At 38.5% G+C, this 23,666-nt stretch overlaps 1 protein-coding gene across 1 annotated transcript in view; it reads right to left on the bottom strand.

Annotated features, from left to right (window-relative positions):
* Window positions 1–23,666, bottom strand: part of LOC104491601 (sodium/hydrogen exchanger 9-like) — a gene marked incomplete at both ends in the record, with an annotated part of 98,530 nt that overhangs the window by 55,662 nt on the left and 19,202 nt on the right. The window contains 2 exons of the mRNA XM_010134051.1: window positions 15,459–15,612; window positions 20,998–21,109. Coding sequence (XP_010132353.1) covers window positions 15,459–15,612; window positions 20,998–21,109 — 266 coding nt within the window. The remainder of the gene's footprint in view (window positions 1–15,458; window positions 15,613–20,997; window positions 21,110–23,666) is intronic.

The following is a 23,666-nucleotide window of genomic DNA, read 5'->3' as shown; positions in this document are numbered from 1 at the left end:
CTTAGCAGATCTAGCTGGGTGGGAAATGCAAGTGGTGTGTTTATTTCTACAGACACAAGCTGTGTTAATTACATTGACTTCCTTGTCAAATTGGAACAATAGCAGCTACTGATTCTGTCAAACCCACTCTGTACTTTATCCTAATGACATAACTAACTACAGCTGACTACCTATAGCTAACTAAGCAGATCTAACTTGGAGCACATTGCTGCAAGTCATTTAAGGAGTTTTCGTATTCAGGCAGTGAGCTGCATGTGATTCCCATTTTAAGGCTTGGTTCTGGAAAATGTAGGGCAAGGCCATTTTACAATAATGTATATATGTGCATGAGTACAGTCTTCAGGGATCCAATCTCACAGTTGCTTTCTGCCTCCGACAGAGTGCACGAGAAATTTGATTTCTGTGCCACAAGAATAGTTAGTTAAATATCTTCAACATGTGGCCCACAGACAGCTAATGAAATTCAGACCCTTATAAATCACCCACTTGCGACATCAGCTGAGCAATACTATTTTGTTTCATTTCTATACTGATGTCTCTTTCATGAAGCTCTTCATCACTTTACTGATTTTCCCCCTTCATTCTCAGTTTTTCCTCCTTTTCTTTTGGTTTTCCTATTTATAAATGCTTATAGTCATAGGTTGTTCCTGTACCTTTCATTGCACTGTGGTACATGATCCAGTTATCACCTTCTACTTAACTGTTTATCGCTCTGCTTTGCTGAGTAACGATTCACTTGCATGTTCTATTTTTCTACTCCTCCTTAGGAAGAAGAAAAGCCTTTCACAAACTGGTATTTTTAGAAGTCCAAATTTAGATTAATAAACTTCCTTTTTTAAAGCATGTGGAAAATTCCACTGCTCTTCTCCTTTTTTATATCCTTATCTGGAAAATGTCTATCGTGTATGCAATTGTTTTTGTAGGAAGCTGGCCACGTTGAGATCCCTCTGACAGTCTGGCGAAGCTTTGTTCTGTTCCTCATTCCATAGTAAGGACTGGTCTGTACGTTGTGTGCTTGTGTGTCAGCCATCCCCTCCCCCCTGCTCCAAAAGAGCAGTTTGTCTTCATCCTTCCTTTTTCTAAAACATTCCCATGGTCTTTGCCTAGACTCTGAATTGCAGTGTGAGGGGAGGTTTCCACAAGGTTCTCAGCATGGCCCTAACTGCTCCCATTCAAGCCAATGTCACTGGTGTCCTGAGACACTGGCCTACATAATGAGATGACCAACTCTCAAGTTCCCTGGGCTCACAGCATGGGGAAAAACATATAATGCACTTCATCTTTTGAATCACCATTTGAAACTTATCACTTAGAGATGGAACTAGGAGCAATTAAGGGAAGAGTAATGCCGGTCAAGCTAAATGTATGCTGCAGTCAAAACACACTGAAGAAACACTTTGCTGCTGAGAACTGGTGACAAGGTACCTGATATGGAAGCGTGATCTTTCCATTTAGCCTGCTCATTTCACAGGCAGTTTGTAAATCAGCTGCGTTGTTTGAATTCATCTTTAATACCTGGTTTGAAATAGGGTCACCTAAACTCTGTCTAAAATGCTCAGAACAGCCGGAAATGATAATCAGGACTTGTATGGATTGATTGAGAAAAGGCTGTATAAAACATATATGGTATATATATCTATATACCTTCAAGATATGATGTACAGTTGTTTCATCAAAGGGTAAATCAAAATGGCATTTCTGAATTCTTGAAATGGTCTTAACCAAGCAGCACAATGGCCGTTAGAGCTGAGGCCACATCCACAAGCAGCATACACTGCAGTTGTTGGTAATCTGAGCAAGCATTGATAGGATTTTCATATTTCCTCATCTAGAAGTAAGTATTATAGGACAGAGAGTGCTCAGCTGTAATTCTGTCATATAAATTAAAAAAAAATTACCCTGCTATGACATTAAAAAATGCTTTTAATTTATTTTAATTTTAGTTATCTATTTTCAGATCAGATACATACTCAAATTTTGCCAACTCTGGACATTCACTTTATTTTTACATTTTAAATTACAAACCAAGTTTTGTAAAGGAAGAACCTAGGAAAAAGTCTCAGACTGAGCAAAATGTTATATACATCAGAAAGTTTTGTGTAAACTTTCACTGTCTGATTTGTGCAGTGTCAACAGTTATTACCCTTTCGTTTTTAAATGGCAGAGATGGCAGAGAAACACCTCTGCACGTTTATGTTGAAACACTGTTTAAAGCGCTTTAAATACAGCAGGACAAACAGCAGTGTCATTTGTGAAGACAATGTTCCAAAGCACTGCTTAACGGAAAAATTAACTTTTGCATTTCTTTTACAACACTTTGCTTCTCAACAACAAAGAAAATAAACACTCCAAAAGACAGCTATTTTAAAAATTTTGATACTCTACTGTTAATCTACATAGATGATATACTCCTGACACAGTAAATATCAATTAAAGCTTAATAGTCTTTTTGACAGAGAGTGGCTACATGGAAATGCTGGAAAAGTATGTGCCCCTTTATTACCTAGTGTTTAACTCGTTCCATGTCATTTTCAATTAACCTTTAAATTTAATCTTGGTCTCATAACTGCATTGTTTAGTTCAGACAGTGTAGATTTCAGTTGATTTTAAATTTGCTTTTACAATATCGTTCTTCCTTCAGAAGCTTGGCCATCTTTACCAGTTTCAGGCAATACATTTAGAACTCACCTGGCTGTTTCAAACAATATTTGATTTATATTTCATATAAAAAAACTTACTGTCTCCAAAATAGATACTGATCTGTAGTCACACTGATACAATGCTAGTCAATGCAAAACCTATTTTTGATATAAATGTGCAAGTGCTCATAGACTCTCCGACTCTTTGTACTACAGAGGTGCCAGAGGGAAATAATATTTTCTAGTGCAGTTAGCAAATTTGGACCACATGTCATCCATGATAGTGTAAGTTCTGGCATTCTTGTCTCGTTTGCTGGGGGCAAACTAAATGTGCTGTCCTAAATATGCTGTTTTGAGATTTTTATGCTGCCTGCACCAGTCCTTGCAAACCTTTGATGAGCACCCAGGAGGAGGCTTAGTCACCCCCTTGTTGAATAATACATATTAACTGTGACGCTGTAGTTAAGATTGATAAAACACTTTAATTTTCATTAATTAAAGCCTTTATCTTTTTACGAGAGTATTTGGAGACACTCTTCAAAGTTTCTAATTTTTAAAAAAAATTTTTTTTCTTCTCCTTGTAACTATACACAGCTTGAGCACAAAGCCTGAAGCACTCACGTGAAGTTGCCTGCCATTTAAAATGAGTGCGGTGGAAAAGGAGTGCTGGGAGAACGAGATAGGGAGTGTGCTGTAAAGATTCATAGTTTTTTTAATGTGTCTTGTGTTGCTTTGCAGTGTGTTGGAAGGTGTTTGCTGCCTTGTAAAAGCAAGAATAAACTACTGCATGTAGCAACTATGAGCTAACATCTGAATTCAAGCAGTAATAACAATGAAAGCAATAGCTTGCATGGGATAATGAAGAGTCAAAGCGAAAAAGTAGAGTGGGAAATTGCCTCCAAGAGGGATCCTCGAAGCATATTGTACTTCTACCTACAGGCCAAGAACATAAACGGATGCTATCATGACAGCTGGCACCAGCTGAGGATCTGTCCCCAGTCATCCATTGCCACTTATCTTCCCTGGGGCTGTAATTCTGTGTGGCTAGTGACTTCAGGCATATGTGACAGTTCTGTCGGTGTGTTCATAAATACGTGATACTTTGTGTTGTGGAGGTTTGCCGCCTTTTCTTATGGCATGCTTAGGTAGCGTGGGGGAAGGGCCATGTAACCGGCCTTGCAAATTGAGACCTGGATGGATGCATGTTTTCGTGGGAGCTCCATCTGGGTTGCCACATCCATCCTGGTGAGTGTAGAGAACATGGCTTTCTGCTGGGTGGACACCTTTTGAAAGGGCGATGATCACCAATTGATCTCATCTCTTGAGCTGGGGGAGCTTTCAGCACCCTTCCTGTGCACCCTTCCGCGCAAGCCACTGTGCCATGTGCTGCTTGCCCGTTCTGGTGGCCAGGCTCTCCAAGCGCCTCTTATCATCAGCGTGGGTGCGGTTGCTATTGTCCCGGCAACACCCTTGTCTCACCACCCTCTGCCTGAGCACTGCCGGCTCCTGGTGGGTCACTCTGCTCCTTTGGCATTTCCCTGCCTCAGGAAAACCTCAGGAACACCCCCCCACCCCGTACCCTGGGATCTACCGCTTCACTATGGGCCAGGCTGGCTCCAGAGCAGCTCCCCTCAGCAACCGGCCAAGATGGGAGAAGGATGAACATACACATTTTGGAAACTAAGCAGACTAACAAATGTGAAGAACATATTAATGTCACACCCTTCTATTTTTTGGGTCAGCTGACAGTATTACGCAGTTCTTAAAATATGAAATTTCAGTGAGTTTCCAGAGCAATTATTTTGTAAAACAATGTGTTCAATAATAAAGAGTTATCTTGATCAATACCTACAAAGCAGGGCTATAAGATACATCTCAGTAAATGAGATCGTATTCTACAGCCAGGATTTCATTCCACATATTTATCTCAAACTTTTAAAGTTTCAAATTATTTTTCTCTACCTTCAATTTACCCTCAAACAACACAGTTTTGGTATATGCTTAAAGTCAGCTGGGTTGTACCAACTTAATTTTCGTGGACTAGCTAGAGATAGAAGTGCAAATTAATTTGGCGTATTTTGGTATGAAGTAATAAATAATCAGTTTTGTTCTAAAGTCCCAGATAATTAATTAAGGCTTTCCCTTGCAGTATTTCCAGATAGATTTGTCTGATTCCTTATTAGTAGTTTGAACAAAGCTGTTCATCATGTTGTCTGCTGCATAGCAGCTACCTTTTGTGTGACAGGGAGATACGTTTCAATGGAAGAAAAAAAATGATTCCATGAAATGGAAAAAACCTTGTTTTTTGCATACTGAGACATGTCAAAGCAACATATTTTTTATTAAAAAATAATAAAAGAAATATTTTAATTGATACAAATCCTGATTCTGGTCCAAGCTATAAGGTTATTTATAATTCTCTGGCAATATCTATAAGTTATTCTGAGTTTTTGTCATATGGAAAATTAATCCTATCATTTATTCCTAGTAAACCTAAAGGCATGAATCTTTTTTATTGCTGTGCAATTTTCCCTCTCTCCTGTATCAAGTATTCTAGCAATAAAAATGTATCTGTCATTTCTTCTTTCCATTTCTATTTTTAGTAGCCATGTGGAGCTGGAAATACAAGGTATGTGAGGTGGGATTTAACTGTCTGGCCAAGAAAGACCCACAGAGTTGTCAGCAGAAGTTGGGTACACGTCATGCACAAATCGATTGCTACCCAGAATCTCCTATTCACGAGCTGCCCAGGACTGCCTTTCACAGTCGGAGTCAGGAAGCTCAAGTGGTCTGTATTTTGGTCTGTTATTTTGTTATCAAGCACAAATGTTTATAAACCTTATTTAGTATCATTCAGGCAAAACGCTGTGGTGATTAACTCTAAGAGATCAAATGCACACCTTATCTTAGCAGAAAAGTACCTTGCAAATAAATGATAGACATTTCAGGAGATCACTGAGGTGTCACCTGGACAGTTTCTCACTTTCAGAGAGAAATTATTTTTTCTTTTTACAATAACAACCAATACATTTATGTCCAATTTCATGCTGTTGCTTGATTTATAACATTTACCAGGTTAATTGTGTCCTAACTACTATTATAAAAGCAGATATTATATTAACTCCTCCAGTGTGGGTGTGCCCCAAGAAGTGTTTTCTTTGCTCACGGGTAATTTCATGTGTGATGTTGAACATCTCAGGGCTTGAAGCAGAATTCATTTCCCTAATAGATCTTCAGTCAGCAACACTAGACCATTTCCCTGTTTCTTGTGGACACTGCACACATACTATGGGTATATACACCCATAAATCCAGAACCGGTGGCAAAGAACACCAGGCAAAGGGAAAGTATCACATCTAGCAATATTTTTGTATAAAAGAAGATCTTTAACTAGGATCTGAACCAGTATGTTAGTCTGTGCTACTACAGGAGATCAAAGGGAATGAGGTGATAAACCAGATCTTAATGCTCTCTGTGACCCATGCCACAAGTAATGAATAATTACCATGCAAATTACTCAAATGCTTGACCACAGTGATTTCTACCGTGCTTGACCAAATTTGAAATTGCTGGTAATTATTTATAGTGGCTAAACGTCTTATAGCTGAAGCTAAAACTCTGCCTCTTCTGTAGATTTTGTGACTTAACAGTCTGCGCATAAATCAGTAATATCCTAATACTGAGGAGAGACTAAGGAGTCAGCAACAGGGTTTCTCATGTGTACGCAAACAGTGTTTGTTAGCACAGGAACATTCAAACTCTCCTCAGGGTAAAGGACGCTAGGCAAAATGCTGCCCTTGAGATGCTCGCAGGTGCAGATCGCTGGCCAGCTAAGGTCAGTGGTAATTTTAAAATAACTGCAGCATTAATGGTTAGGCTTGTTACATGAAATTACTGGTGTTCATGTATTTCAGAGGGTTTTGTAAGGATTTGAAAGACTTTCCAGGCAAAGACAGTGTAATCTCTGTTGAAAATGTGTCTGGGTTAAATGGAAGTCAGTGGGCTGAAGAGGCTTGGCTGAAACTAGGCTATAAACAGGAGAATTTGTTGCAGCATAATTTAAAATACTTACTGTACTATGACTAAAGAGGAATACGACCCTGGAAACGAAGAGCAAGCTTTCTTTATTGGAGCTGTTTCTGTTACTGAGAGAGAATAGACTGATTATGAGCATTCTAAAACTAAAACAAACCGATAAAAGATAGAGTCACAGAAATATAACAGTACTTTAAAACATACTTCTTTTAGTTGAACTGTACATTTCTGTGTTCTGATCTCTCACAAATTACAGTTGAAGATACTTAGGCTGACAAGCTGTTTTCAATAGTAAACCAACAGATCCTTCACTTGTACTAAATTGTTTTCCAGGACTCTAGAGGAAATATGACCCAAAGGAATATGGTTATAGAAGAGAGACTGTGCCAAGGCTGGGAGAAAACATTTAATGAATCTTCCTTTTCTAAACTGACTTTTTCTTGGCAAATGGTGAAAGGAAAATGTGTTCAAGTGAATACAAATGAAACAATTAAGAAGGTTCATAATAATTTATAACTACTGAATTACAGATCATCTGAAGAAATGAACACGTGTGCTTGGCCCTTGCATTCAGAGTATCTCAAGAACTAGCTTGCAGCACTTTCTGCAGCATCTCTTTGAACACAGGAGTTGGGAATAATGAAAAGAATATTTTTGTTACTGAAACAGTAGCGCTATAATACTGCCCAAGGTCATGTTGTTTCTGTAGTTGCTCTGTCATAAAGTTCTGTCTTTCCACAATCTATGACCAGTTGATAAAGGGCTGGGATAAGCACAGAATCGTACTCTGCCAACCAAATAGTGTTAGCCAACAGCAGATAGCCCTGGTTGCCACCTGCATCCTTAATGTGATATTCTGGCAAACACACACTATCCTAGCCTTTGATCTGGGAGCAATTGATTAAAATATTGGATACTGAAGGAATCAAAGTCTTGATGTCTTGAGAGAATGGCTTATCCATGAAACATTTGTATTGTAAAGGGATATACTAGTATTCGCAAAGATACTGAACTCTGCTGGCTATGACTTTTGGGTGCTGAAGTCTGCCGAACGCTCATTTCCTATTTTCAGTGGATTCCTATATTCAGTGGATTTGCAATATGGACATAGGTGGGGGTTTAGGAATTAGTAGTGTTCTGATCTACCAACGCTTACTCCGTAACACTGAATAATGTTACAATTTTATGTTTCAGTGATTTTCAGTAATTTTATGTGATGCAGTCAAGTAGTTGGCCTTATTTCAAAAGCATTAGCAGCTAAGCCAGATTCTCAAAATGATTTGGATACAACCCTACCATGTTTTTTTTCTTTTCTCATTTAGAAAACAGTGCTTTAGCTGTACCACAAGGAACCCCCCCCAAAAAAAAAAGAATCTGGTCTGTTTATGTTTTGTGGTGGAACTTCTGAAAATGGAGCAACAAAAGAAACTAGAATAAAACTTTAAAGTCTTTAAAAAATTTGCTTTTTGGAAAACAGCAGTATATTTTATGGCTTAGTAAGAATTCCTCCAATAGGTCTTTCTGCAGCTTTTAGTCAGAGTTCTTATTCGGTCAATGTTATTCAATGCATATTTACTGTCAAAATAGATACAGGTAAATCTCTGTGAGGAGTACGTACTTGGGCTGGTTGAATGATTGAATCTTGAAGAATAAACAGAAGGACCTTTGAGAAAACTCTTTTGACTTTGGTGACTTCATATCACTGAGAGAGATATGTCTATGTGAAATCTATAAATTATTTTTCCTTTCCTTCATTGCATGTTCTTTCCATCTGGACAGGGGATAACTGCATGCTTGATGCTTGCAGATGGCAGATTTTTTTCCATGCTGATAACAATATTGCTCCCAGTTCACCTACACTCTACTAGCCAGTTAGCATTGTTTTCCATAGAAAAACAGAAAAGGGTCTCTACAGCATGATATCCCTTTTGCTGATGTACCCATTTCAAACAGATCGGGGACCCTTAATTTATAGGATGTGAATACTCTCCTCTTATTCTTGTAACATGTATTAGTTTGGTTTTTTTGGTTATATTTTATACACTTGACACATTTCTCTGTTTTGTTTCTCAAAGATCACTGAATATATTAAGGTATTCTGTATGTATGCCAGTGCAGTATGAATGAACAACTGGCTGCTGTTCACCATCAGAGTTCTTCTGGCTCCATTGGTGCAAGGAAAGTTTTGGAAGTGCATAACAGTGACATTTTTAGATTTAGTGTTGCCTAGAATGGCAAAGAATTAGCAGTAGTTATAAAGCTGGAATCTGAGCAATGAAAAGAAAAAGAAGAGCTCTGGGAAACCTCTGGAAGTGAATCTAAAAGTTTGGGTCAGTCAGAAATTAGAGAAGGCAATAGTCGACTATTAAAATAATGTTTTGATTATTTAATTTCCTAGGTTGTTATGTTCTCATAGAAGAGTGCAATGAGGAGGTGCTCCTGCTGGGAATGTGAGTTTTGACAGCCTTAGTTATCACCAAATATCTCATGTGCCAAGCCTCTGGCGTTAGTGTGTAAACAAAGTTGGAAGTTGGGAACTAAAGTTTTAGGTGAATTAGAGATGGCATGTTTTAAGGGCGGCCAGGCTCATAGACATGGCCAGTTTCTAAAACACATTATCAAAGGCAATGGCCAGAGAGTCATAGAATTAAAAGGTACTATTCAATGCTGCATAGTATTTCTTTAGAACGTGGAATAAAAATCTCCTTATTCACCGCAGAACAACTCCAAAGAGATGCGCAAAGAGTCTGGAAATCCCTTGACAAACAGGATGAGACGATAAGCAAACAGAACCAATACCCAGCACAATACTTTTATAAGATGTATTTTATTAACAGCTTTGTAATTTTGCTCTGTCTGTCAGGAGGCTCCTTTATCCTCAAACCTCCTGTTGCAGGTTTACTGTAAAATGTAGCTTTCTATTTTTATTCAGAGTATGGGAAATGAAGGGAGATATATATCCAAAAGCATTAGCAGGTAATACTCAATGTCTCTGAAGAAGCATTCATTGAATATTTCAATTTGTGAGCTCGTGCTTAAATGGCTCTCTTTGTTTTGCTGTTGATGTATCATGGTGTTATTCTCATACACTGATGCAGGTTTATTGTCTCTCAAGAGCGGTATATTGTAGTCCTTTTACAGGGGGAGGAAAGGCAATTTTTTTCTAGTTGTATCAATCAGAGAAGCCAAAAGGCAATGTATTATTTAGGGATGTGGTGCAACAAATTCTACCCTTAGAAAGCCAGCTGATAACACTGTAAGAGACTGTGCATATGCATCTAGGCTCAGAAATGTTATATTACTGTGCCAGACAATTGGGAACATTTAAATAGCACCCAATTTTCAGAAAGGGAACACTCAACACTTTCTGGAACTCATAGATTCAGGTATCTAAAAAAGGAGAGAGTTAAAATAGACTTTTCTGAAAATGTGTATCTCATTCTTTCAGAACAAAGTTAAATATTCAGACTTTGCCAAGAATTTTAAGAGTAATTTTGAAGAGTACTCTATGGATAAGTATACTAGCAAAATAATGAAAATTATTGGTATGGATTTCTTTTAAAACTGTATTTTGACATATAGAGACACGTAGGCATAAATTCTGCCATTAGCAGGTCAGATTTCCAAGGCTTTCAGAACCTTTCTTAGATTCGAGCTATAGTTTAAGTGGGATTATATGTTTCAATGTAATTTGTTAAATGAAGGGACCTAGAATTGTGAATCTTAATAAACTTGCGTGACTCCTGGCATCTATTTAAGCTTCTTTTTACAAAAGCTCTCAGTAGTCTTGTGAGATAGTTGAGTGGTATTGCTGCATAAAATGGGAGATGGAAACGGAGCATTTTTCAGTAGCGTATGGTTAGTTTTGATAGTATTTCTTACTAAATGTTTTAGCAACAATTTGCAATGGTGATGTAAGCTATACGTATTCCTGCATTGAATTACCTGGTAGTTATCTCTTGAGGACACATCTTCACTTTTTTCTAAAAATAATGTGATGGATTATACTTACATTAAGTTGAATTTTAACTGAAAACTGATCTGATGCTACTGCTGTGAGGAGAGGTGACAGATTACAGAAATTCCAGTTGTTATGAGAATAAAGATTGATTTTTCACGTGACTATTTGTAACAGGTTAAGATGGTGCTGACTGACTGAGACGCCTCTCTGCCCCCTTCTCTTTCCTCTGAAGTGAGCAAAAAACTTTGTCTCAACTTTTGGTAAGAGAAGCCACAGCCCTCTTTGCTTCTTATTGGGAGCTGAGACATTGAGTTTAACCAGAAGAAAGTGGTAAAACTGGCTGTAAGTCCCCAGACTCTGCGCTGAGGAGACAGAAACCACTGGCAAGGGGAAAAAGTGAACAAGGTTTCAGATGCTCAACACAGACCCTCCACATTAACGCGGGAAAGCCAGAGGCATTCCCCGGAGACCCTGCCTGTATCCCGCTCCACAGCTGGGGAGAGCCAGAAGCCCTTGAATGTCACCCCTGGTAAACTCAAGCTACCCCTGAGGAAAAAGGACTAAGTTAATGCAAAGAAGTTTGCTCCAAAGGAGTTTCTCAGATTGAAAATTGTGAGGTTACGAACTGTGACTCCCCTCCTCTCCCCACCCTTCACCGCCCTGGGCTTGCAGCCACGTGGCGGGTTCTTTGTCTGTTAAGCAGAGGATGTGTGTTGACTGGGGCAGAATGTGGGAGAATGTGTTTACTTGTATATGCCTATTCATGTATTTATCACTCTCTCTCTCTCTCTCTCATTTCTCTTTACCTGTCCTGTTTAACTTTAAATGATTGATTTATGGTTTTACTTGCATTTAGCATTAAACTGATTCTGTTCCACCCCTTTAATTTAAAACCTGTACATCTTATTGTGTTCCTTTGCCTAAAACAAGCCTAATGAACCACTTAAAACTCTTTCGTGTGGCCTTTGGGTGGGTTTCACATTTTCCGCCGAAGGTACATAAAATTGCATTAGAAAGAAATCCTTTAGGAGACAACAGCTCTTAATTTCAAACCTCGACACTATTACTACTATTATTTAAAAATTTTTGTTGTTCTATTCCCTTATATTCTGTTGATATACAAAGAGTCTTGGTCACCCTTACGAGAATTTCACAATGTAAATTATGGAGAGTGCCATAAATCATTGAAACATATAGTATAGTATAATATGCAAACAATTATATACAATAAGAATCTTGAATGCTGTCTTTTACCTTGACTAGCACTGTAATGCATTATGGTAGAGCAAATATGTTAGTGTTAGTTATTGGCAATTTATTTATTATTTACATATCTTCAGCTTAATGGATGACAGATGTATTTCTGTTTTAAAACCATAATGTGGGTAAGTTGGTCTGTAACATATAACTCAGGCATTTATCTCTAGGATAAGACTGAGTTGATCAGCCTCAAGGAGTTAAGAATTGCATCTCATGAACTACTGATTGGAACTGTAGCCTATTCCATATAGCTGGAGAGGGCACAATTTAAAACATTTGTTAATAAGATTCAGTTCATCCAAACAGTCTCAGAAATCACACGTTCCTCTGAATGCCTCCTGTCCATCTAAATACATTACCTGCTGGATTTTGGGATGAATTCCTAACTGGCAACCCCCCCGCGCTCTGCTTTGGACTGTTAGCCGCTTGATCACTGTATTTTTGCCATTCCTGTCTCCTGAGGAAGTAAGTACAGGTTGTGTAGGCTAATCCAGTGCAGTCACTGTGACCTTAAAGCAGCCATTCATATATTTTTCATTTTCTGTAAGAACTTAATTTTGATAACTTGAATAACTTTATTTTCAGTTGTTTAGATTAACTGATCTAGCACTGTGCTTTGGATTTGAAAAATAGTAGTAAATCCAGTTCCCTAAGGCACTGGGGAATCACTCAGAAGTGGTTTCAAACTGTGCTGGGATGGTGCCTGATATAATTTCACATCAACTGAATACTAAAGGGCTCATGAGGGACCAGTCCCCCTCTTCTGTACTTACAGACGTATTTGCAGCATTTCACTGGCTTCAACTCTTTTTTTTATTCTGTAATTTATGACATTTATGAACCCATTCTAATGTGTCACTTCATAGAGGATCATATAATTTTTGTACTCATAATACAGTTTCCCTTGTCTTTCTAAGCTGAACCCCCCAAACTAGCATGAAAAATACAATCTTTTTCTTCTAATTAAAAATACATGTTGATAGATGCATCTCAGAATTGCCATTGAGGCACAGCTGCAAGCATACCGAGGACAGTACACCAAACAAGGTGGTGTCATTTGGAGCAGCTCCATAACTCTCGCAGCAAACTGAAGTCTGCTAGCATCCATATAGGTATCAACTGGCATGAATTACCACCGCCTTTAAATACAATTACTTAGAAAAATTACTCAAGACCGAAATGACAAATGCTGGTAGCTAAGAGCAAAATTCCACACTGAAGTGTAATAAATTATAAAAACAGTTAAATATATTCACTAGAAAGACAAATCAGAGCTCAAGGTACATTTATAATTAAAGATATCTATTTTAAGTTTAATCTCAGTTTGACCATAAACTGATAATTTATGAAGCTGTATGTTCTGATGTCAAGAAATCAAGCGGGAATTGTGAACCTAATTGCTTTATAATAAGAAAATCTATATCCCAGTTACAAAACCAAATTATCTGACTGGTAGATCTGCCTGGCAGATCTGCTAGGATAGATGCCCGAAGAGATCATTATTTCAGACAATTATTAATGACTGTCTACTTTCAGTGTCTTTGTTAAAATCTATTGTACAGGTGGGTAAAGAAAGAAGCACGTGCTTGCATTGAACAGTATAAATAGTTAATGAGAGTCAGTCCTTCACTTGTGGGCCTTTCCACCTCTGCTACTAAGTAGCAGAAGAAATGTCATTGCATCCAGTTGAATTGCGTATGTTAGTGAAAGCACTTGACAGTATTCATTTAACAATTACCTAGAGAGCTAGACCAGGACAGGCATCTAGTGACCTCAGTCCTTGTCCTTAGACTAGGCACATGACTACTCTTCATGTCCTTTTCCCCCTTACTGTATTCTCAAAATTATTCCTTAATCTCCTGTTACAGTAAGCCAAACCAATTTGGTCCATGAGATCTAACTAGAATATTCCTTCTCACCCACATTTCTCTTGCCAACTCTACTGCTGACTGACAGCAAAAACCTGAAAAAGTGGAAGATCTCAGAAAGATGGTTGATAGTGGCAGAGTATATCAAAACTGTAACAAATTTGATTGACATTATGAGACAATCAAACTAGCATGGAACTGCCACTCTTCTCTGGTGATACCTCACCTGGAGTACTGTGTCCAGCTCTGGAGTCCTCAGCACAAGGAGGACACGAACCTTTTGGCGAGGGTCCAGAGAAAGGCCACAAAAAAAGACCAGGGAACTGGAGCACCTCTGCTGGGAGGACAGGCTGAGAGATTCGGGGTTGTTCAGCCTGGAGAGGAGAAGGCTTAAAGGGAGCTGGTAAGAAAGAGGGGAGCAGTCTTTTTAGCAGGACCTGTTGTGACAGGACGAGGAGTGATGGTTTTAACTAAAAGATGGTAGATTTAGACTAGATAGGAGGAAGAAACATTTTACAATGAGGATAGTGAAACACAGGCAGAGGTTGCCCAGAGAGGTGGTAGATGCCCCATCCCTGGAAACATTCAAGGTCAGGTTGGCCGGGGCTCTGGGCAACCTGATCTAGTTGATGATGTCCCTGCTCACTGCAGGGAGGGTTGGACTAGATGGCCTTTGAAGGTCCCTTCCAAACAAAAGCATTCTGTGATTCTATAAACAGAAAGCCCCCACATTGCGTATGGATGTCTGCATTTTGTTTAGACAGTACACTTGTATACTAGTCCTTATTTTGTCTGCAGGCTTTTCTCTAGGCTCTTTGTTAAAGCTCCCGTTTAGTTATCTTCAGCTGCTATTTTATACCAACACTGACATGAAGGCTTGTTAATCACACATTGTTTTGTAAACAGGGAAAGCATATGCTATATGCAGAATGAATTAAAAGGAATTGTGAATTACAGGCCTATCTTGATACTGAGTTTTTCTTTGGACCTTACAAACCATGGCAGTGATTTCTAAATGGATTATGAATTAACAAGAAGTCAGCAATAGCATTAAACTCTTGTTAAAACTGGAGTTTCAAAAAAGCGCATTTGGCAGGACCTACATTTAAATTAGATAATTTTTATTCCAGCTTCCTATTTCCCCCTCTCTTCTTATTTAACCTCCCTTGTCCTTGATTGCTGTCTGTGAATACAAGTGACTATGAAGTAATATAAAAAATAATATAGTGAAGGAACATATATAAAACAATGAGTAATAAATTAATGGCTGAATGAAACACCAATGCAGGTAGATTTTTCCAATATATGAACGTTACAATCAGAAATACATTATTTATGACATGGTTTTGTAATAATCACACATTTTTACATGAGGGCAAATCTGCCTTTATAGCTCTTCAACAGTGAGGAGGATACTGCTAACATTTATTCATGGTGTTTAAAAGGAACAGTAGTGAAACAAACTCCTAGGAAATAGGGATGGGTCCGACCTAGGTCCAAACCCATAACAAACCTGGGAAGAACCTGTTCCTTGAGGTCTAGAGCTTCTACCAGGTAGCCAAATACTTCCTTTGTGCTAGGAAAACTCTATTAAAAAGCATATAACTAAACCTTAGAAAGCTGTGGGAATTTAGAGATTGATGCATAGTGATTGCATTCTATTTACATGGTTAATATTGTAAAAAGAGTACTAACCTGATCTGAAGCCATGTGAGCATTGGTGTTGTGCCCCCACCAAACACCCAGACAGTGAAAAACACAACGATCAGTGCTGTTGTAAACATCATTTGTTTCGGTTGGGATTCTGTGTCTTGAATAGCCAATGCAAATGCTATTGCACCACGTAGTCCTAAACAAGAAGACAAGAATGATGAACTTAATGGGATAGAGAAGCAGAATTTTACTCCTTTCATCCCACACCCAATTCCAAAGGCAGAGGATATTTTCAGACCATGATTATTCTTATAAAATGCTGAATTGTGCTAATTGAAAGGATAGTGTTTAATGCAATGTAAGCAACATTGCAAAAGTGGACAGTGAAACTACTCTCATATTCACGATAATCACACATTTGTTTTACATCCACTGAAATCTTTGTCTTGATTAATTGCAACTTAAATAGTAATTTGGACTTTATACACGTGAAAAAATAAATTTATTCCCTGTGTTGTTTTACTGACTTCAGTGAGACTGCTCATGAAATCAGGTGCAAGTGAGAAAGAGGTTTGGCATTAAAATCTGTACCCAGATAAGCTACCAATTTCTTGCTTTAAAAACCAGAAAATTTCTTTAATATTTCTTCAAGATTTTAATCTTTCAATGTGGTAAGAACAGTTAGAAAAAATATTACTGAAAAACAATGAATAGTTTTTAAAAGATGATTTTAGGTATCTAAAAAGGAGATGCAGAATAAGTGTAGGTTTTTAGCTCTTAGACTACTTGAAATATTATAATAGTTGTAAAAATATACCCCTATGCAGACTGAATAAACAAAAAGGTATAAATGTGGAGAAAACAGCTGTGAGTTCACAAGAAGCCCCACAGATAGTAATGAGCTGACTAAATAGGTGACACATTTAAAAACAGAGGGGGAAAAAAAGCCTCCTAGTGACTCCAGCGCCCTCAGGATGCATAATGCCAATAACACTTTATAGTTTCCAATGCTTCTCATTTATCTATTTAAAGTATATTGTTTTTATATTATTTTTATCTATTTCTAAAAAAAAATATATATCCACAAAGTTAAGTGTGAAGAGCAAAGCCATTCCATGTATACAGTACACACTGAATCCATAAAGTACTTTGCAAGTATTGAGAGATTAAATCTAAGAATTAAACCTCTTTTCAGGCACTGATGATATATGCAGACTCCTTTAACCATCTGTATAAATGCAGCTGTTTGGAGTAGAACTTTAAAGCTCTTTACGGTTGCAGGGCTAGAATGTGAATTATTTGGTATAGAAGATAGACAGTTTATTCAGAGAACAATGCAATGCATTTCTGCAAGGAAGCACCAAACTGTAGTTAACACTAGCTGAAAATGGTCAGTGGCAGCAGGTTTAAAATCTCTGCTTTTATGAAAAAAACACTGCAGTCAACAAGTGGGCTTGTCCTTGACTTTGGTTTTATGTAAAAGACATCTCTAAGGATGCACATGATTTACTGTTCTCTTACGGGAAAAAAAATCAGCTTATTTTAAACATATATCTGAGGAGGTAATGAACCACTATTGAAATCGTCTTTTTCCAGTGGTTATAATGGTAAACTAGATAACTGGTCCAGATTAAATACTTACATTTTTGGTGGCTACGTTTTGATGGAAAACAACACTGCTTTCCACAACCGTATCACAATGGTACGTGCAATATTAAATCTAGAGGATCTCTTTTTGTAAGAGGGAATATTAAAAAAAAATCCCTGTTGAAAAACATGTCATTCAGTCTCTACCTCTTCAGTGCTAGACTGGATATTTTTTCAGTTTAGAGAAATAGTGAGTACTTCCACTGTGTTTTCCTTTATGAAATACTCAACATGGCCTGTAAGACCTAAGTCAGTTTCAACTAAAAACATGTCTAAAGTTAAATTAAATAATCAAACAAAGCTCTTGGTTCCACCTGAAGCAGTGGGAAGCAGATGAATATAACCTATAATGTAAAGACTCAATGAGAAACAAGGAACAGTATTTTATCTATCTATCTATAGATATATATATCTCAAAATGCATTCCAGGCAACAATACTAACAAAGAAAGGGAATTTTCAAAACCTTAAAAGATGGTAAGATACTGAAATAAGCTGAAGGAAGGTTAAGTTTTCACCTCAGGGAAAAATATCAATGAAGCACAATGGAGTGTTTGGTTCCGGTGCACATTGGCACCTCAAGCAACGCCTGGAGAAAGTGGCACAGTGTAAAGAACAAACTCTGATGAACCTTTAGCAGGTATTCTCTCCCCTCATCTTTCAGAGATGCTGCACTGACAGAAGCCTCACATCTGTGCTGTGATCCATTGGTCCTTCGGGTTCTATCACAGATTTACTACCAGACTTTTCTCCTAGCTGTGACAATCTTTACAGACTCATTGTTAAGAGATATTCTTTAATGTGTCAGGGCCTCCAAAGAAAACCACCCCTAGGGTTAAGCTTCAGAGGCCCACGGAATAGAAAAGGTGCTTCCTATTGGGCTGTTGTTATCCATCCTTTGCTAAAACTCCACAACACACATCACTCCAAACCTGTTGCTCTGAAGAACCTTTAAGGCCAGTAGCATTTGAGGGTAGTGTGGAGCGGATCTGCCAGCGAAGAAGACTTTCTGTATGTAGATCTGGTGTTTTGGTGTCAGTCATAATTCTCTGCTCTTTTCTTCCTTGCTTTCTTTTCTCTTTACTTGATTTCTTTTCATATCTCTCTTCGTCAAAAAGATCACTTTGACACTTCCCACAACCATGTATGTATGAGTGTGTAGATGTAATGTCTTATATTAGCAGCAACCACCCCTGTAGCACTGTGTCCCACAACCCTCTCTCTCTTGCTTATTTATATGCTGTAGAGAAGAAGAAAGCACAGTAAAAAGTCTTGGAAGAAGAGTGGAAGGTGCAGTACTGTATCTGTGAAATAGTCCCCTCCTGGTCATGTGACATGTTATTGCCATTAATAAGTCCATCTGGATCCACTTAATTTCCTCCCCTTTCAATATTGACCAGTTAGAGGCATCATAGCAGAGTCTGAACTGAAATGAAGCATTTTTCATGCAGCATAGACCACCTCTGTACAGTGGTAGCTCCCCTACAATTTACATTAATGTATTTCTTTTTCACATGAGCAGAGACTGCTGACTGCTCATTTTAGCTGGTGATGAACTCAATTTGAAAAACTCAGGCTTAATTATAGAAGGACTAATCTAGTTTTGATTTACTATGGAATATTATCAGGAATCAGGATTAAACATAATCGTAAAAGTGAATCCACCCTCCATAATGTGTTGTTAGAGGAGTGGCAGATGCAGATGAATAATGTAATAAATCAAAATGCTACATAATCCACTTGCAAGCCTAACTCTTCCACCTTTTCTCAAATGTATTAATACTCCTCAAAAAGCAGAACTTAATAACTTCAGTAGAATTCTTTGCAGCATAAGGTAGACAATGTGCTTGCCTGATCTTAACTGTGTTTTTCAGACTTTGGTATTCATGTTGATTATGGCAGTAAAAGCCAGTAAAGAAAGCAGTAAATGTTTGGTACTGATATTTGGTATAAATAAATATTTGGTAATGGTAAGATGGGAAACAAAACTAACCTCAAATCCATTGTTTTCTACGTCCAAGTGTGTGATGCTGTGGTGAGCGAAGCCCAGTTTCCCCTGTGGTTTGACTAGAACCTGATGCTATACCTGCCGATCTTGTGTGGGCAATACTCACCTTCCTCCAAACTCAGATTCATTGCCTTGCTTATTCATATCAGAAATGCGACTCTTTTCTGGCAGTCATTGTCTTCTCTGTTTACCAGTTTGTATAGTATGACCAGTTTAGAGTAAATAAGGAAGTTATTGGGAACTAAGCACAAATCTTGGAGCATATTAAAAAGTACAATTACACAGACAATCCACATATCCTGAGAGTTCTGTGAGGTGTGAAGCTGCTGGCAGTGTGAAACATAGTCAGTCTTTATTGCTTTCCTTGCAGGGGATGCCATTTACTTTTTTATAATGTAAAGATATTTTTCTCTGCAAAATACAGCATTTCTTTGAAAAGAGTTAAAAATTACTTTTCTGAGTACTTTAACATTTACATTTTAGAAGTTTTCATAGTCCTCTTTTCAGTTCTCATATGCTAGATCGTACTGGGAAGCTAATGTGTGAATGTGAGTTCTCACGTTCAGTTGTTGGCTGCAGGCCACTTTCTGCTCCTAGTTCTTTGGAGAATGAAATTTGACTGGAGAAAAAAAGGACAGAAAAGTTGAAGAATAAGATATATTTTAGAAGGTTTTTAATTCTGTACTGTATCTGATGAAAAAGAAAAGCATAAATGGAGCCCAGAATCTAGATAACTAATGATGTGAAACCATTTTTCATGCTGTTGTCTAGTTGGTCACTTGCTGTATTTACTAGAGTGATCTATGTCTACATCTTAAATGGCTAACAACTGTAGGTGAGCAGATGGTCATACATACATTAGCAGTTCCTAATGTATGTATTTCATCATCTCTCACCACAGTCTAGTAGAACTGATTTACCATGTTTCTCTCTAGAGAAATGCAATTATGTAGGAATAAATGAGGCTCCCTGATGTGGAGTACTCCTCATGAGGAAGCTTGAAGTGTGGCATATTGTATTTTACCTGTTTTCTGGCTAAATCAGTGTGCATCAAGACTGTCCATAAAAATTTGGAATAAGTTTTTGTATAAAAAGCAGGAAAAGGAAGAAAAAATAAAGTGCTATCAATTTTAGAAAGTTATTTCATAAATGGCATTGGGGGATCTGTGTTTCTGTATTTACTCAACAAGTATTCTTACCTTATGAGTTTTTCCTAACTAGCATCAGAAAAATCAAGTGAAGGTATTTCTAGCTTCTGCAAGTCCAAAAATACAGAATCTGGCCGAGGTTTTAACAGTTCAGGAGATGATGCATAAATCAGAGTAGAACATGATTCCCTCTTCTCTTTCTCTATTTTCTTAATTCTACAATGTTAATCAGAGCTAAAAATCAATAAAATCTGAATTTGGAAAATAAAGTACCCAAATATCAGGATGGAATACACATGAAATGGTCGGTGGAATTGAAGCCTCCAAGCCTCATGTTTCAAAGTAAAACTGTTCCTGAAGTTACAGGAATTGCCAAAGACTGCTTCTGATTTGATTATCCGTACTAACACCTTCAAAACTGGATGTTTATTTGCTAGTATGTAAGCATACTGCCAGGTATACTACAGGACCCTCTAGAACAACACAAGATGAAAACACGATATTCCCAAATTGTCACAGAACTGTAGACAGATGGAGGACAATGGGTTGAAAGACTGGCTTCCAGAGTGGTAGGTTTCCCAAAAGTTAATTAAAATAGGTCCAGAGCACAGTGAAGTTGATGAGAATACACATCCATTTGCTTCAGTAGCTTTGAAGAGACTTATTTTGAGTTTTAAGACAATGACTTATTTGTGATAGATGTGGCTTCTTCTAGTGATAGATGACTATCCTTGTCATTTATTAAATGTGGACAGGAAAAATAGCAAAATAGCACTTACCGGAATACATCATCATGTGCTGAAAGTTCCTGGGAATCTTTTGTTTTCGACCCAAATTCAAAAGGAAAGAAAGTGGGTATATATTGCAAGCTCTTGCTACAAAAACTGACACCTAAAATGTAGGATGTTGAGGAAAATGGCAGAGGAACTACTGACAAAAACAGAGTTAACTTAAAACAAGTATTTCTCCACATTTATTTTTAAAGTATAAAATAAATATATTATCTTCCTTAATATTTTACATGTCAGATCCTTCTGTTTCCAATTTCTTTATAAAACTGTGCAGTGGCAGAGATGATTGTCTTCCTCAGACATCCCGGTTTCATATTCATCATTAAATGTCCCACTTCACTCTACTCTTATTCAAGACATTTTTATCATGTTACTTGATCTTCAGTCCTTCAGTAAAATGCCTGTCATCAATTGCAGAGATGGCAATAGCTCCTTGAGCAGCAATTTGCAGTGAATAAATGTGCTTTTGGACATCACTACTTTAATATTTCCTGACAAATCATCTTGTCTATATCCAGCACTATGCTTTTTTTCTTTTTTTTCCTTTTTCTCTGGAGGTTTTTCAAAAGCTCTTTATTACTCCTCTCTGGAGCAATCATAAAAGTTACCTTAATTAGAAACATGAGGCTATTTCAGATTTAAAAAAAGATGATCAGAGCTCCTAATACATGCCTTTAGCAGGTTCTGTCCACTCCTTGTCTTGTCTTGTGATTCTTAGGACCCAATTACAGCACTCAGTCTGAGACATTGTGCGGACTGCAGAATAGATCATAGAATCCATCTTGTCTATATCCAGCACTATGCTTTTTCCCTTTTTTTTCCTTTTTCTCTGGAGATTTTTCAAAAGCTCTTTATTACCCCTCTCTGGAGTGATCACAAAAGTTATCTTAATTAGAAACATGAGACTATTTCAGATTTAAAAAAAGGTGATCAGAGCTCCTAATACATGCCTTTAGCAGGTTCTATCCACTCCTTGTCTTGTCGTGTGATTCTTAGGACTCAATTACAGCACTCAGTCTGAGACATTGTGCGGACTGCAGAATAGATCATAGAATCATAGAATCGACTCCACCCCCTCCCTGCACAGCCTGTTGCAATGCTTCACAGCCCTCTCTGTAAAGAAGTTCTTCCTGATATTTAACCTAGTCCTCCCCTGGTGCAACCTGAGGCCTCTTGTCCTGTCACTTGTTACATGAGTGAAGACACACCTTTCTACAACCTCCTTTAAGGTAGTTGTAGAAGGCAAGACCAATGCTTCACAACTCTCTCTGTAAAGAAGTTCTTCCTGATATTTAACCTAGTCCTCCCCTGGTGCAACCTGAGGCCTCTTGTCCTGTCACTTGTTACATGAGTGAAGACACACCTTTCTACAACCTCCTTTCAGGTAGTTGTAGAGAGCAACAAGGTCTCCCCTGAGACTCCTCTTCTCCAGACTAAACAATACCAGTTCCCTGAGCTGCTCCTCGTAAGATAAGTTCTCTAAACCCTTCACCAGCTTCATTGCCCTTCTCTGGACACGGTCCAGCACCTCAATATCCTTCTTGAAGTGAGGGGCCCAAAAATGGACGCAGCAATCAAGGTGTGACTTCACCAGTGGCGAGAACAGGGGAACAATCACTTCCCTCCTCCTTCACCCTATTGCTGGTACAAGCCAGGATGCCATTGGCCTTCTTGGCCACCTGGGCACACTGCTGGCTCATGTTCAATCGGCTGTCGACCAGCACCCCCAGGGCCTTCTCTGCTGTGCAGCTTTCCAGCCACTCCTCCCCAAGCCTGTAACGCTGCAGGGGGTTGTTGTGACCCAAATGCAGGATCCAGCACTTGGTCTTGTTGAACTGCATACAGTTGACCTCAGCCCATCGATTCAGCCTGTCCAGATCCCTCTGTAGAGCCTCCTGACCCTCAGGTAGATCAACACACCCACCCAACTTGGTGTCATCTGCAAACGTGCTGAGGGTGCACTCAATCCCCTCATCCACATCGTTGATAAAGATGTTAAAGAGAACAGGCCCCAATACTGAGCCCTGCAGGACACCACTGGTGACAGCCGCCAACTGGATTTAACTCCACTCACGACCACTCTCAGGGCCCAGCCATCCAGCCAGGTTTTTATCCAGTGGAGAGTACACACATCCAAGCCACAGGCAGCCAGAAGAATGCTGCGGGAAAAGGTGTCAAAGGCCTTACTAAAGTTCAAGTCTACAACTTGAGTGGCAATGTCTGTACGTATCATATCTCCTGGACCAGAAATTGCTTAAACCTCCTATGGACTTGGAAGAACATGCGTTAGCAGTGGTGGCTTCACACACCCTATGGTCAGCTGTCCAGTACAACCCTTTTGCAGTCTGTTGACTCTTAGGGAGGGGAAATGATAGAGCTAGGTCCTTGCAGTGCTCTGCAGCACAGTCTCCATCTGGGGTGCTGAGTGCTGCTCTCATGTTCAACTGTCTACCCATGCTAGGACTGCAGGCCACAGCATTACACTTGCATTGTGGAAGTGTGGTGCAACAGGCTCTTCGGGTCCTCTCTGCCATCTAACCTAACCTGTAGCCAAAGGAGCTGTGATGCAGTTATAACTCATTTGTAAATTACATATAAAATATATAAATTACATATAAAAATTACACACAGAAATTACTGCAAGTAAACAGTATGAT

The sequence above is a fragment of the Buceros rhinoceros genome, unplaced genomic scaffold (genome assembly GCF_000710305.1).
Source record: "Buceros rhinoceros silvestris isolate BGI_N320 unplaced genomic scaffold, ASM71030v1 scaffold4844, whole genome shotgun sequence".
Taxonomy (NCBI): Eukaryota; Metazoa; Chordata; class Aves; order Bucerotiformes; family Bucerotidae; genus Buceros; species Buceros rhinoceros.
Note: the sequence above shows the minus strand (reverse complement) of the source record. Positions and strands in the feature narration are given on the sequence as shown.